Genomic DNA, 17,328 nt, shown 5'->3' on the forward strand with positions numbered 1-17,328 from the left:
TAAGGTTACCTAGAACTAATTAGAAGTCCTACTTAGCACCCAACTTGGTAATTAGTAATTTAAAGCATGCTGCTCACTCTTCCTCCTTCTAGCTTGCAGCTTTATAGCTGGAGTCTTTCGGCAAGCTGCCGCCCGTATAATGACATTCCACAGTGGAGACCGACAGACATTCTGCTCTGCATAGAAAGCTGCAATGTATCTGCCAAATGTCACAGGCACCTTAGTGCTGTAAAATAGTTAAAGACAGGGCGGCTTTAACAGCAAATTGCCATAATCAGTGAATGTAAACTGGAATTCACACATAAATAGACTTTACAGACTGAATGGACCTCATCTGCTGTCAACTTTGTGTTTGTATACTTTCCCCACAAAATAACATTAACGCTACCTATAATTTGATATTCAAATTTCTGTAAACTAAGGGGAGGCTACATGTGATTCCAATACCCTGCCATTGCATTAGATGGCACATCACTCTCTGCCACCAGAGAATAGCAATTTCTGAATACTGAAGGTACAATCACTTTAGTGTGTCAATCACTAGTTTATATTTCATTGTGAATACTGGGTGATATCTTCTAAAGTCTTGTGTAAAAGGGTAGCCAGATTGTGGCTGCACTGAAAGCCACGCACTGCACGTAGGAATGTGAGGCAGAAAATTCCAACTGGAGTGTTTTTACACAGGGAGGTGTGAGGCACTGGCGTTTCCAGGGGAATCAGGTGCTGACGGAAGCATGGAGACCTCTCACTGGTACCAGAGTATTATAAACATGGCTGAAATTGCATATCGAGGTGCGCATCAAGTCTTTTGCACCTGTTGTCATAAAACAAATGATCAAACACATGGAAGAGCTATCTACACTAGCTCCCAGGGGACAACTATATGTACCCTTGGACACTTCTTGTGTAACAATCTGAATATATATATTCAAATATCCGTTCTGTTCCCTAAAACCTCTGCTAGATATTAGGTACTGTATACTAATTATTAACGTGGAGCTCCATCTTCAGCTCAGACTGTAACGGAGTAAAATTATTCTGCATCTTTAAAGCAGTTAAAAAGTTGGACATCTTATGTATATGAAACGGAAGTGTCTGATGACGTTTGACAAGGTTTGGTCCCTGTGGCAGTCCACCAACTAGACCCGGACAACTCTTCTCCTTAGAAGTTGTTATCAGGTCTTACTGGCTGTCTCCAGCACCTTGATGCAACTTTATCTCTGTATTTTATGAATGCCCTCTCAATAGTTCACTACCGTTTGTTTCCTGAATGTTATTATTTTGCTCTATATGTATTATCCATGGTGTCTATCAGAAGTCTAGTTTTATTTCATGGTCTCAGTGCGTTATTTGTATGGTCATATTATGTTAACTGTTACTGATTTTAGTTTCTCTATCGTCTGTGGATATCAAACCCTGCCCAGCTAGATGCATCATTTGTCTAATTATCCCATGATGGGATGCTGCAACCCCTGATAAACTGTGAATGCCAGCACAAACTGCTCAAAACACCAATGACCAGTAGAATATCATAAGAATTGCAGATTTAAAGTCATATTCTCCCTAACTAAAATTGCTAATTTGTATCTTACCTGGTTCAATCTTTAGTGTGTAGTAAAATTAATAATTGCTACAAAACTAAAAACATTTCTGTAAACACTTACATTCCTAGACTTCAAGTTGTGGCAAATGAAATATCCTAAAAATAACTCAACACCTGAAATTACGTTTTTCTGCAACACAAGCAGTAAAGAAAGAGTCATCTATCACATAAAACAGAACGGCAGGGCTGCTACTGTACAGGAGGGATCAATCTTCATGAAGGTTACACATAGTAGAGTAAATTATCCTGGAAATGTAATCTAACAATTTCTGTAGCACTATCCAAAAATACAAATCATTGTATGGTCAATAGCCCAAAGTAATCCATGCCAACACACGGTAGAATCTCGATTATACTCTATGCCCCAGTTACCAATGCACTCCATTAACTCAGCTTTTGTCGAACATTGCCTTTTTTTAAAGAAAGTTCGTTTCTTAAAATACTATGGGCCAAATGTAATAGGGTGAGAGTTTAGAAAATGTGACAGTTTAGCAGTAAACTCTCACATTAGTCGAGTTTTATCTTCAAAATAGGAAAACATCTGGATGAGATTTTAAATTGTGAGAGTTTTTTTGAGTGTAAAAACATGGGAGTTTGCATGTTCTCGGACTCTATTACATTGGCCGAGTTTAAAAAGTGTGAGTGATTACTGCTAAACTCTCACATTTTGTAAACTCTTACCCTATTACATTTGGCCCTTGATCTTTGTCTAATACAAGGGTCTGTGAATTGAGGGTTACCGGGTTTCTCTTGTGCCTAAAATTGTTTAAAGGTGACAAGACACAATCTGTGATGTTCCACCCAATACTTTGACAGATAGGAGCACTTGCGGACGAAACCACCACAATACAAATCGGGGCTTTTAAACTTGGATGTGAGAACAGAATGGGTAAACAACCATTATATAATTCTGCTATTGTCCATCTAGAGAAGGCACAGAGAGCTGTGGGGAGGCCTCACTTCCACCCTCTCACTGGCTGCCTGCTAAGGCACAGAGAGCCAGCTCTCACTGGCTGCCTGCTAAACACAGCCACATATCTCTCCCAGCAATCGCTTTCAGCGTATGGAGGCAATACTATCTCTTCCCCACTCGCAGGCACATTTAAGAATCGAAGGAAGGAACCATCTGGAACATAAGTTTCTTTTATGTGCAAGCTGACAAGAATGTAACTTGTGAGTAGTATTATGGTAAAGGAGATGTGTAGTAGTTTATGTACTACACATTTCTATATCTTTTGAGGAGTACCTATAATTTCACCAAAATCCTGTTGGAGAGTTTATAGTGAACTATACTCCTACAGGGAAGTGCTGGATTAGTATTTGCCAGTAGGCAAGGGACATAAGAAGACTAACTAATATAGATAGGTATGCTTATTTATTACAGGTTTAAATGGTAGAGAATATATAAAAGGGGGCAGTGCAAATTTTTAGCTGTGCTTCAAGTGATTGGCTCTAAAGGCAAAGTACTAATGCGGAGGTTGTTCTTCTTTCACATCAACAGGGAAAACACAAACAATGCAAACAAGCATGAATCTGCACCTCTATAGGAGACGACACATTCACACAGGCTCCTACTGGGCAGCCATCCACCTGAAGCAGAGCTTCACTCCACTGTACAGAGGATATTTAAAAAATAGTCTTTCACATGTACCTAGTAACTTAATGCCGTTTAGTGCTGTATTATATTTCATATTTAGATTAAATATGTATTTTTAGGCAAAATGTGTTTAGTACGAGAATAGCTTTAGGTGCATTTAATTGGCTTTATTTTTTTGAATAGCTCTTATGAACAAATCTGTCAAACTTCTGATATAACTGCTTTGTTTAGCACATAGTTGAATACCAAATAACATATACTCCATTGGAATTAAAGGCAGCTCTAGGGTCACTATTTACTAATGTAGGGTAAACTTGCACAGTGCAGCCCATTGGAACTACTTCACACTCACTGGCCAAAGTCAGGGCAGCACGAGGGAAGCAAACCTCTGATTGGCTGTTGGCTGCTACAGGTACAGTACTGTGCAAATTTCTATCTATATCTATCTATATATAGATATATATATATATTATATAATAAATCCCCTGTGAAAAGAAAAATGACAGCACAGATAGCAAATTAAGTTTGCAAATTGAAAAAGTAATCCTTAACCATTTACTATATTTAGATCTCTATTAAGTGAATTTCAGTTATAAATAAGAACAATAAAGGCATTAGGCATCAAGCACGGTTGCTCACCTAGGGCCCCACCTAACAGCCTATCAATTGTTTGCTAAGGTTTGCTCTGAAATGCTTTGTCTTGTGATCATCTGCAACGCAAACAATGTCTTGACTATCACACAACAGTTTCATCAAACATTTCAAAGTATGTACATAAGAAAATAAAGCATCCCATCACCGCAGCATCTCAGTCTAATCGTTCTGTAATGATTATACATACAAACACTAATACAAACATGCATCTCTAGTAAACACACAGGAGTATTACTGTACATATATTTTGTTTATGTAATCATTTAAATATTTGTGGTAAATGATACATAAAATACACTCAAAAAAACTTCTGTGAAAAACCAAACATTCAAATAAATATTGAATTGTTATATGTGATCTGATTATCTGTGTCTTGCTTTGTATGGAGGTCATTCAGAAAGAGCAAAATAGCATAAGCACAACATCAATACCGTTCAAATAGGGGATGTATTTACCGTCCCGGCGCGCAGGATGCCAGCGCTCACAATACCGGCGCCAGAATCCCTACAGGAGTCGGACTCCCAGATCCAGAATCCCAAACGCCGGCATCCCGATGGTATTAGGGTGAGGGTTAGGTTTAGGCACTAGGTAGAGGGTTAGAGTTAGGCTGCAGGGGGGAGGGTTAGGGTAAGGCTGCTGAGGGGGAGGGTTAGGGTAAGGCTGCAGGGGGGGAGGGTTAGGCTGCAGGGGTAGAGGGTTAGGACAGTTACCTTTTTGGGTCAGGATTCTGACTGTCGGGACGCCGCTGTCAGTATTCGACCGCCAATATGCTGATCCGCCAGGATCCCGTACCCAACCCTCAAATAGACGTGGACTTCTATTTGCACCAGTGGCAAAGTACATTGGTTTTATGAGTCAGATAACAACATTTGCAAAGAAAGAGTCTGGGATGGTCAAAAAGAGCAGCTGGATGGAAGGGGGGGTTTCACGCAAAATGTCGGCTACTTTGACAGGGCAGTGCTAAATTGAGGTTTAATTTTGCAGTTCGATTAAAAGGGGTGGTGAAGGCGCTTATTTAGAGTTTTACGTTGTTGTGCGAGGGACACAGGAGCTCTGGGTCTGATTCAGACACGCTCGTAAGCGGGTCGATTGTTAGTCAGTGCGCAAAAAGCACTCGCTCCGGCGCTCGCATCCAAAAGAGGCGGCTGTCGATGTTGATCGACAGCTCGCCCCGTTTGGAAGGCGGGGCTGGGGGGTGGCTGGGCAAACAGAGGCGTTCCTGTAGTAACCCCTGCCGTTTGTGGGCGGCCCTACTGACATCACTCGTGATGTCAGTAGGTGGACTTCCTGCTCTATTAGAGCAGGAAGTCCACTGGGGCTTGCGGCAACGAGACCCTACCGCAAGAGTCTCGTCGCGATGGTCTTGACCATCGCGACTATCACCTGGCCGCTGGCATAAGCTGTGGGTGGTAACCCACAGCTATGCGAGCAGCCAGGAGGCCGCAACTAAAAAAAAAAAACGCCCGCCCTGATTCAGAGCGAGCGCTCGCTTTTTGCGAGCGCCTCTGTTCATTCCACAAAAGAAATTGAATTTTGCACCAGCTCTGAGGTGGCAGAGATCGGGACTACTTTAATAGGACACATTATTCCCATTTCATTTGCACCTTAGTGGAGAAGTGCATTTCTATGTGTACATTGCGTGATGTAAAAAGTCTGAAACACATGAACATACTACATGCAATAAACAAAATGATTTCCCGCATTGGAGGTTAACATTAAAACACCAGCCGCTAGATCACAAAGTAGGGAACTTTTACATGTATGACCAGGGCACGCTCAAGGGCCGTTCCAGGGGAGCGGCCATACAAGGATGCCACCCTGAACTGCTCAAGACTGGCAGGGCAGGTGGCAACCGTAGCACCAGCTGCACCACCAGTTATAACAGAGTGACATCATAGGCTCGCTCGCACAGCATTCTGTCTCTCTGCAGCGATTTAGGGGGAGATGTATGAAAAAGTTTCTAGCGTTCGGCAACTGCATGGCTCTGCTTCATTATCAAGGTGAAGCAGGGCCAATTACCAACGGCATACATTAAATAAAAACTTTTACTGAAGGGGGAGAGCATTTACTCATTTCTCCTGGCAAATCCCACTTTCCCTCTTTTAGCATCTTACCCAGTGCTTGCAGTGAATCTGCGCATGTGCCAGTCAGAAATCACCAGCAGCAACGGTGGCGTTATTGAAAAACAAATTATTTTTTTTGCTGTGGTGGTCAATGTGTTTTATATTTTTCCAGTAATGGACAATGGACCTCATTCAGACCCGGTCGCAAGCGCTGAGCGATCGCAACTGGGTCAATGTTTAGGCCCTGCACACGCGCAGCGGCCGCACTGCGCATGCGCAAGCCCCGGAGCGAGAGAGAAATTCTCTCGCTCCGGAGCTCACTACAAAAGGGGTGGCTGTCGATGTTGATCGACAGCTCGATCCATTTTGTAGGCATGGCGGGGGGGTGGTTTCACAAACTGAGGCGTTCCTTAAGGAACGCCTGTCGTTCTGTGGGCGGCCGCACTGACATCAGCAGTGATGTCAGTGGGGAGCTTCCTGTTCGATCAGAGCATGGAAGCTCCCTGGGGCTTGCGGTTGCCGAGACCCAACCTTAGGGTCTCGTCGCAAGCCCTGATGGTCACGATGGTCTTGACCATCGCGACTATCAACCTGGTCGGTCGCTACAGGTGTGGGTGGTAACCCACAGCTTAGCTAGCGACCAGGAGGCCGCACTTGAAAAGTCAAGCGTCCGCCCTCATTCAGAGCGAGCGCTCGCTTCTTGCGACCGCCTCTGAATGAGGGCCAATGAGCTTGATTCAGCACGGATCGCAACTGCAACAGCGTATGCAGTTCGACTGATTGTTGCATACTGCGCATTCATCGCGCTGCGCATGTGTGGCAATTGCACTGTGATTACTGACGCATTGTGGAATCCATCGTAGAGTGAGTGACAGGCCATGAGCGTTTGGAGTTGGTGATGGGGGAGTGGTTGCAGAAACGCAGGTGTGTCTGTCCGTGTGAACGCTGTTGCATGGGCGTGCATAAATCAGCCACTGTGATTGCCTACGTAGCCTGAGTACTCACTGCGTGCGACCAGACTTGCAAATTATGAGACAGGTAATTGTACGTGACGGGCCGATGTTACTGATGTATACGCAGGACTATGAGGTACTACGGATAAGAGAAAGCAGTACTGGGCGACTCTATGCTGGCTGAGCGGTGGCAGACATTAGTATATTTTCTCAGAGATTCATTGCGTGCGATTACGCAGCTGCGATCGGAGTTGCAATCCGTGCTGAATCAGACCCAATGTGTTTTATTTTTTACATGTGGGGGACAATGTATGTGTTGTTTTCCCGTAAGTGAAAAGGGGGCCCTAGACTGCACACCCTGAAAATATATATAATGGGAGGTGCTACCTGTGGAGACAATTGTTGCAAACATACAAAAAAGAATGACAGATGCACAACTCCAATATTACTCATTATATATAATAATACATTTTGCAATAGAATTTTGCAAATAATAAAATAGGTTTTGGCATAATCATGGCCATGGTTATGGGCCTACTCACCACGCCCAGGTAACCTCTGAGGGTAGGTCCCTAACATACTGGGGTTAAAATCTTGCTAATCGTATCTGTCTAATGCTGCCCATCCATTTAACGATACGGGGGATGACAGCACGATTACGTCGCCTGCGTCTCCCGCGGGGTGAAGTGCATACACTGAACGTTCAGACGTTCAGTGTATGCAGATCAATCATCCCCGAACATGGCAACCTGATGGCGGTCGCCAGGTTGACCGTCATGTTCAGGTGATTATTGATGTTAAAAACGACCAGCGGGCGCGCACATCGCTGGTCGTTTTTAACCTTTTACTGCCCGATTTGCGGGCGATTACCAAGCGATAGGGCGATAACGACCTGAGACCAATCATGTGTGGGGTTGCTTCTCAGCCAAGGGAGTGGGCTCACTCACAATTTTGCCTAAGAACACAGCCATGAATAAAGAATCTTACCAAAACATCCTCCAAGAGCAACTTCTCCCACCCATCCAAGAACAGTTTGGTGATGAACAATGTATTTTCCACCATGATGGAGCACCTTGCCATAAGGCAAAAGTGATAACTAAGTGGCTCGGGGAACAAAACATGGAAATTTTGGGTCCATGGCCAGGAAACTCCCCAGATCTTAATCCCATTGAGAACTTGTGGTCAATCCTCAAGGGACGGGTGGACAAACAAAAACCCACAAATTCTGACAAACTCCAAGCATTGATTAGGCAAGAATGGGCGGCCATCAGTCAGTATGTGGCCCAGAAGTTGATAGACAACATGCCAGGGCGAATTGCAGAGGTCTTGAAAAAGAAGGGTCAACACTGAAAATATTGACTCTTTGGTTAAACTTAATGTAATTGGCAATAAAAAGCCTTTGACACTTATGAAATGCTTGTAATTTTACTTCAGTATACCATAGTAACATCTGATAAAATGGTCTAAAAACACTGAAGCAGCAAACTTTGTGAAAACCAATACTTTTTTTTGTGTATTTTTAATTGTTTAAGAGAAGTTGTCACCAGAATATTTTTGTGTTTTTACTTCTCTACTACATACAGTAGTACCATCTACACTTTGTAAGCAACAATAAAAGAAGTCCCGTCCATAACTGTAAAAGGTTCATATCCTTATGGGGAAGGGCCAGGGAAGAGATAGGGGATGAAATAAGAGGGAGCTACAAGTGAGAATGATAAACAGAAAATTGACAGGCCCAAACAGCGCCCCCTGCCCGGCGGTGCCCTGTGCTATGGCACAGGCCGCACTACCCTAGTTACGACCCTGCAACTTGGCTCCAATGGGAAAGAAAAACACGCACATTGGCCCCCACAGGAAAAAAAGCACACAAATTGGACCTCACAGGAAAAAAGCACACACATTGGACCCCACAGGAAAAAAGCACACACATTGGACCCCACAGGAAAAAAGCACACGTTGGACCTCACAGGAAAAAAGCACACACATTGGACCTCACAGGAAAAAAATTAAATACATTGGGGGAGATGTATCAAACCTTGGAGAGAGTTGAAGTGCAATTCAATTAGCTTCTAACTGCCATTTTGAAAAATAACAGAAACTTAGCATATTGTTTGAATACTAATAAGTCTATCGCCATTGCTGCCAAGTGACGATAATGATTATATCTTCCAATTATTACTGAACTACTTTTGAATCATAGATCATCGCACTACAATTTATGTTATAAAATGACGATATTTATTATATGTTTCAATTATAATAGAACTGTATTTCGCCGCTATACAATTTATGTTATAAGATTTATCTTGAGTGATTCTTAATTTGCATTGTTGGGTGGACTCAGGGCCTGATTCAGAGCCGGATGCTATTTGCGGACGGTCGTTCCAAAAAAGGGGCCGACTATTTAAATTGAGCTCTCGCTCTTTGCGGTTTGTTGACGCCTCTATGTCTGAGCGAGCGAACGAAAAATGTGCTCGCTATTTTGTAAAGACGCCCCTTTGCCTTTCGTAACACACGTCATCTCCGGTATTTATTAGATTAATCGGGTACATCGAAAGGCGTCTGAACTGCTCGCAGTGCTTGTGGTAGGTTTTTCTTACCGCTATCACTGTGAGCAGTTCAGGCTAAAAGACAACCAAGTGACGTGATCGATGACGCTCCTTTACTAATTATGCACTCCCATTAAATGCCCTTTTGACCGTTTGGCACGCCTGCGTTCGGATCTCCACTCCCCCGTTTTCAAGCACCCTCCCCTGTTACCACCCACAAATGGTACATTCTGTCAATCACATTAGCAGCCTCTCGCTGTTTTGCAAGCTCACGATTTCCGACCGCAATGACTGGTTTGCGCATGCGCATTACGACCCAAACACATGAGCAGTTGTGCGAACATCGCTCAGAGCGAACGAGCGGCCGCTTACGAGCGGCTCTGAATCAGGCCCTCAGCATCATACAAGAGCCCAGATACCCTATTTTAAAGAAACAAAACATTAATAAAAGGTATGTTTTAAAAAAATATATATATCATATTTTCAAAAATGTATACTTTAGATATTAAGAAATTAATATTAATTCGTCTTTAGTGAGTGCTCCCATAAAGGAATTTTCTTTTTATTTGCTCTTGCTAATAGTATCTGTCTAGGTTATTCATGTATGAAAGCTACCATCCAAGAGTTGCTAAAGTTCTATCAGGAAGAGTGGGCCAAAATTTGTCCAAGCAAATGTGTAGTATTAGTGCTCCCGCTAGGTTGCTTTAGCCTAGCGGGAACACTGCCCGATTTAAAAATGCTAAAATGCACTCTGACCTACCGGGTGCTGTCCCCACCCGCAGGCCACAGTGTCCGGCTGGGAGAAAAGTTGCTGTGAAACAATCACCGCCGGGTGAGTTGATGCCGTGCACGGCATCTGTTCACACTGCAGGGAGAGCTTGGGAGAGCAGGGAGAGCCCAAATTTTTATACAGTGGTGTAAATCTGGCACGTCCCCTTTTCGACCACGTGCGCCCTGGCCCCGTGCCCCTCTAGAAAGAACACTAGTATTTACCATAAAAGTTTGAGTAAAGTCATTGCTGCTCAAGTAGGTCAACACAAATTACTGAATCCTGTAGGACCATATGCTTTTCAGACAAAGAAATCTAATGTTGAATCATTTAAAAAAAAAAAAGTATATCCCTTTGTGTGTTATTTGATTTATTGGGTTAATTTTACCTATTTTATGACATAGATGAAGATCTGAACACATTAATGCAGCAATTTAGAAAATTCTAAAGGCTTCAAACTTTCTAAAATCACTGTATATTCATTTCAGTCATAATCTCAGTATCAAAACAACAACATCCATAAGTAAATTAATATTTTTTTTCGAGTCACATTTGACCAAGGTTTATACCGACTGTTTGTTTTTGTCTTTAAGAGGATTATCATGTCACTTGTTCATACAAAAAAATTAGCTCCACTGATATGTAACAATGTGAGCTTTTTTTTTATATATAGCATACATGTAATATACACAGAATAGAAAACTGGGATGAAGCCTCAGTTCATGTAATATTCTGTATTCTTATGAAAATGAATATTCTAGACTGTAAGTTCCAAAGAGCACGTCCCTCTCTATCTCTATGCCTCATGTCAGGCACCTCCTTCATTAACCTCATATGTACTAGTTCTGTTTCTTCTGTATGATTTGCAACCAGAGGTGCAGAGTTTTGCAGCATCTTAAATATAAACAATAAGTATAATATTCAACCTAGTAAAGGATAACTGGCATAAAGCTGGCTGAATCTCCCCTGCTCCCAGTTGTCAACACATGGACAGGAATCATGGGATTGGTGAAGGCAAAGTCTTCCAAACAGTGGGGCTCTCTAGAATGGAACTAAAACGAATCATAACTTTGCTTCTAATTGTGGTATTTTTTTTAGATATTCGAGGTCAAAGGTCACATCATGTGACATTGAAGTGTAGAAGTCAATATTTATATAGACAACTATTTTTTATGAAAACTATGATCCCTTAGCTTCAAAACAAGACCAACATGAAAGATCTACCACAATTAGAAGCAAAGTTATGGCTTGATTTAGACCTTGCAAGCATAAATTTTACACTTTTTGGCATCATGTTTGCAACCCTGTAGCATGAACCCCATGTATCACTGAGGGCTAAAATTTTACATATGAAAGTTAATTTATGTTGTCTATCATTATACAAAATTTCGCAAAAATCTAAGATGGTCGTGTTGAAAAGTTACTTTTTTTGTAGTGATTTGGCATGGAACGACCCCATAATATATAAACTGTACACAATGATTTTTGAAAACCAGAAACCAAAGAACAAAACAGTACACAATTGCCCCATTGACATATACATAGATATGGTCTTAGACATAAGGTAAGACAGTCTCACGTACCAGTGTCAATGTGCGTAAACATAGGAGGTCATTTTACAAGATTTTAAATATTGTGTTCAAAATAACAGAAAAAAACTTTTATCTACAAAATATACATTTTAAGAAACATCAAGGCTCACATAAAACAAACTTTTTGAGTGAAGTTAAATAACACCGAATTGTATCATTCCAGCATTGCTTTACTTGCTTTTGTCTGGTTCAAATAGGCAGCAGTGTTATCAATGCCCTCTCTTCATGAGACTTCCCTTTACTCAAACTAGAAGCTTATAAAGGAGGGCCATTGACAAAATGGTGTAGAAAGACCAGCCCCAAATACTTTAGAGTTTAGTTAAGTCATTATAACGTTCAACTTACTGAAATGCCATGGTTTTTGGAGATAGCATTTCATTCAATCTGCTCACAGGACATTATGGGAAAGTGTTCCTTTATGTGGTAGAGTTAAGTGGTGCAGCTATAGGTGTCAGACGCCGGCCTGGAGACCCCAGAATCAGACCCCGTCGCTTACCTGTGCGGGTGCTGACCCGCGCTGTCTTCCGGCTCCCGCGCTGTACACTCCTTCCTCTTCTCCCAAGGCAGTCTCCGCTGTTGTCCTCTGGAGGGTCCCGCTGCTGTGCTGCTCCCACGGCGGCTCCTGCTGACCGCTGGTCCCCACTGACTACCTCCAGGAAGCGCTGTCCTCCGGTCCATGGGCGCGGCCATCTTGGATTGCCCATGTGACCCCACTACCACCAATGAGGAGCCTTCTCCTTCTCTCTCAGCCTGTCAGCTCCCAGTGTCCACTATAAAAGGATCCCCAATGCTCACACAAGTTGCCAGTGCAACTAGTTTCTTAGTTTAGCTAAGCAAGTCTTCCCACTGCGCTCCAGCCGCTCCATGTAGCCACTCAGCTACCAACGTCTACCCACGGCTATCCAGCCGCTCCACGTAGCCACTCAGCTACCAACGTCTACCCACGGCTATCCAGCCGCTCCACGTAGCCACTCAGCTACCAACGTCTACCCACGGCTATCCAGCCGCTCCACGTAGCCACTCAGCTACCAACGTCTACCCACGGCCATCCAGCCGCTCCACGTAGCCACTCAGCTACCAACGTCTACCTATGGCTATCCAGCTGCTCCACGTAGCCACTCAGCTACCAACGTCTACCAACGTCTATCCAGCCGCTCCACGTAGCCACTCAGCTACCAACGTCTACCCTTGGCTATCCAGCCGCTCCACGTAGCCACTCAGCTACCAACGTCTACCCACGGCTATCCAGCCGCTCCACGTAGCTTCCTAGCTACCACGTTACTGCCGCATTCCTCAAACTCCTGTCAGTTCGCTGCACCCTCTCATGCGGAGAAACTTCATTAAGCCAAGTCTCCTCCAGCAAGCGTCTGTGCCAAGTAATACAGATCCAAGGCCCAGTCCGGGAACACAGCTCCTAAATTCCACGTTTGTGACAATAGGGATATCATTTGTGACAATCACAATAAGGACCTCACTGTGAAATAAAAATGCTATCGACTGGCTATAACAGCCTGTCCTGGCGCCAAGTACTGCCGATGCACCAACATGGACAATGATGTTGTCAATGCACCAACCTGGCATCGGATACTACCACTGCACCGACATGGCCTCAGATACTGTCAATGCACCGACATGGCCTGAGATACTGTCACTGCACCGACATGGCCTCAGATACTGTCAATGCACCAACAAGGCCTCAGATACTGCCACTGCACCGACACGGCCTCAGATACTGTCACTGCACCGACACGGCCTCAGATACTGTCACTGCACCGACATGGCCTCAGATACTGTCAATGCACCGACATGGCCTCAGATATTGTCACTGCACCGACATGGCCACAGATACTGCCATTGCACCGACGTGGCCTCAGATACTGTCAGTGCACTGACATAGCCACCTACATTGCTAATGCACCAACACAGCCTCAGATCTAGTGGTCAAGGGCTTTGAGCTATGCGTCTTTTGCAGCTTCATCAACAAAAATGTATAGTCAGCTTACAGAGTAAAAGCAGCATTCTACAGAAAGTGCACCAGGTTTAATGTCTATTGTAGTTGCACAGGCTTTTCAAGTACAAGTAAAGTTAATGTTGTTTTACATTTCGTGGTAATGTGATATAGCTGAAAAACAGAGACTGAGTACAATAGGAAAACCAAACATAAGCATTGGAGCCTATATGTCAATGGTCGACTGCAACGTGCTCCAATTAACAATATTAATACAATAGACGACATTCAGTGAGAAGCCAATTAGAGAAGCAACAGAATTCCAGTCTGCTTCCCACTGGCTTGGACAAAGTGTACCCAAACACGCAAACATTGACACAATCCCTGTGTAAATATACTGTCTGTGTCTCTAGAGAATATATATTATTTTTTAATATTAAGAAAAAAGTAAACATGAGTAGATGTAGAACGTGCTAAGTGACAACAATGGAGCAACAGACTGGTATAACCGACTATTCTATAAAGTAACCCTTATATTTCCTCTTGTGCTAGCAAGGCTTCATTAGCAGTGAGAGGGCCATACTGTTGCTCAGTCCGGTTCACTTCATGCACAGTCAAGATCATTTCTCTAATGAGGATGTAGTCAAGCACATAACATTAGTGGTCTGCAGCTTTTATCTATTACTGGATTCCCTGCAAATTGGGTGATATTTGTAGATAAGGAGAATAGTTAAAAAAAGAGAGACTGGTTAAGCAGTTTCTGGCTGCACTAGAATGTAACAGGCGGACTTCTTTCACCAGTCTACCGTGCTAACACTCCCAACAACCACAGAGATGTGTCTGACAAGCCAGTCAGATAAGAAAGTCTTTTCACTTTCGCTACTAGGACATGATAGAGGCTTGAACGTAGAGGGCTTCCCACAGACCCGAGACCTGGCAAATCAGTGGCTGGCAGCATTTGTCTAACTTCTCAAGTGTAATCATTCAATAATTGCACAAAAGTTTTTCAAATACTCAAAATAATGAAAAAATAACCGTTTGAGAAATACTTTTGCTGGCAGGGGCACATGGCAAATTCGCACCTCAGGAGACCACACTGCACTGCACCTGGAACAACGTTTTATTTTTTACGCTATCCAGCAAATTTTAGATTATTATGATGTTTTTGGTTTTCTTTTGGGACATATAGAATTTTTCTTTGGTACCATGAGGGCCACCATAAAAAAGGTTTGGGCCACCATACTGAAGGGGTGGTCACACCCTGTTGTGAATATTGGGCACGACGCCTAGTGGCGCTATCTTAGGGGTGTGACTGCGCCTCCTCGGCTGGCATGGGTCCACAGACAGGCTCAGGCACTTTATACCCACCCTCTCGCTCGTTCAGATGTCCTCAGTACCATTGCTGAGTAACTAGCTTTTACATTTACAAACTTTTGCATTCAAACATTATGTAGCAATTATAAATAAAATATCATGATAATTTGCGGTGTACTTTTACAAAAGTTATTCAACCCAGTTGTAAGACTCCTATATTTTTCTACATTTGTTTGTTTATTATTATTCTTTCTTTTTTTTTTTACATTTGCTTGTTGGGCTTTAACTCTTTTTGAGCAGGACATGTGACCCAGGTCAACTCTATAATGAGGGAAATACAGATGATGCTATCATCTGGCGATTCCTTCCATGTCAGCAGCGTGACATTATAACATTTGGGAATATTGATCTGTATGAGATCACTTTTCCCGTGTCCAGGAAGACACCAGGTTGCTCAAAACACATTTGCCAGGTACTATGCGTCTCCAAGAAGATCTAAAATACTAATAAAATGCATATATATTTTTCTTAAATGCAGACGGTCAATAGGATTTGGGTCGTGTCCACTAACTATGTATATAAATGAGGAAGGAAGAACCTAATATGCATGCAGCTTTTTGTATTACTTTAAGTTGGGCTGACATCTTCCCAACAGTCTCAATCGTAAACCGTGTGGCTAATAAGATTTCTACAATGACTTCACAGTCTATAAAGAGCAGATATCTGCACAAAGTGGAGGCAGGCATTGCACAGACTGAACTATGGGCCTGTTTCAGAGCCGCTCGTAAGCGGCCGCTCGTTCGCTCCGAGCGATGTTTGTCCAACTGCGCATGCGTACGGATCATAATACGCATGCGCGAACCAGTCAGTGCGGCCGAAAATCGTTTGTTCGCTAAATAGCGAATGCCTGCTATTTTGAGTGACAGAATGAGGCGTATGTGGGTGGTAACAGGGGAAGGTACTTGAAACGGGGAGTGGAGATCCGAACGCAGGCGTGCTTAAAGGTCAAAACGGGCGTTTTATGGGTGTGCATAATTAATACAGCAGCGTCATTGACCACGTCACTGGGTTATTTTATAGCCAGAACTGCTTGCTAAATTGTGGTAGCAAAAACCAACCACAAGAATAGCGAGCAGTTCATACCCTGGTCGATGTACTCGATTAATCTAATAAATAGCGGACATGACGTAGGATGCGAGCGGCCAGGGGGCGTATTTTTTCAAAAAACGACCGCAAGTTTTGTACGCTCGTTCAGACATAGAGGCGTGAACAGACCGCAAAGAGCGAACGGTTCATTTGAATAGCCACCCCTATTTTCTGAACGAGCGAGCGCAAATAGCGTCCGGCTCTGAATCAGGCCCTATATTTGTTCACGAATGAGTGCCTGGTGATTATTAATCATGTCTTACTAACATGAAGTGCCTCCTCGTGATGCCACTGGTTCCCATCACCAGCCCACAGGCTGGCAGAGCGTGCTGGGGCATGTAGCTACACAGAAGCTGATGAGCTACAAGTTGCCTAAACCTGCCCTAGTATAATGCTGACAATATGCAGCCACTTGTCATTAGCAGGGAAGCAAAAATTGCAACAAATATTGTTTTCCAAGCTGGTTTACATTATAAAACAGTAACTTCAATCAGCGAAGAAGTGTTCAGCTCCATTGACTTGGAGGAAGGGCATGTCAAAACATTTTACCTGACCGACATATTTGTTCTTCCATTTGCTGAGCACACAATCATTGCTCTGCATCAGCTCCTGGTGGACAAGAGAAAACAGTCCGTTAGTGAGAGTCGGCTGTATACATTGTTACCATCGGTTAAAGTGCTTCAGCTTTCCAAACAGGGAGAGATTAGCATGCCACATAAACAAAGATGCAACTGTTGTAGAACAGTTCTCTAGACAAAAGCGCTGTTATCATCACTCTGATGCCTGATCCTTTATGAAAATTAAAGCTGCTGAAAGGTGATTGAAAGGAGAATTGTTTGTTGCCATTCTTGTAACTTTCTCAAAAACATACCTCGAGCTCCGTGAGATTGTCTCGCAGCCTTTCTGGGCGCTTGTTCCTCAGAACCCAAGGGAAGCCTCGCGCTTTAAAAAAATAGGAAGGAAAAAAATAGGAATTAATAACTGCTGATGAAATGCAATGGGCTTTGTGTAGCAGCAGGCTGAAAGTAGAGCATCTGTCACGCAGGGGAGAACCCTGATTTTATTTAGCAAGGGCAATAAAAGTCAATTAAAAAAATGTGCTAGACATACAAAGCTTGCAGAGCTCTTTATTGGCACCAA

The 17,328-nt window shown here is 43.2% G+C and overlaps 1 protein-coding gene across 5 annotated transcripts in view; it reads right to left on the bottom strand.

Moving 5' to 3' along the window:
* Nucleotides 1-17,328, bottom strand: part of WDPCP (WD repeat containing planar cell polarity effector) — a 373,120-nt gene that overhangs the window by 239,773 nt on the left and 116,019 nt on the right. For all 5 annotated transcript variants that reach the window (XM_088477497.1, XM_088477498.1, XM_088477496.1 and 2 more), the window contains 2 exons: nucleotides 17,060-17,130; nucleotides 16,738-16,797 (listed from right to left, as the gene is read on the bottom strand). In XM_088477497.1, coding sequence (XP_088333623.1) covers nucleotides 16,738-16,797; nucleotides 17,060-17,130 — 131 coding nt within the window. The remainder of the gene's footprint in view (nucleotides 1-16,737; nucleotides 16,798-17,059; nucleotides 17,131-17,328) is intronic.

This window comes from Taudactylus pleione, unplaced genomic scaffold, assembly GCF_031769625.1.
Source record: "Taudactylus pleione unplaced genomic scaffold, aTauple2 ptg000201l, whole genome shotgun sequence".
In the NCBI taxonomy this organism is placed as follows: domain Eukaryota; kingdom Metazoa; phylum Chordata; class Amphibia; order Anura; family Myobatrachidae; genus Taudactylus; species Taudactylus pleione.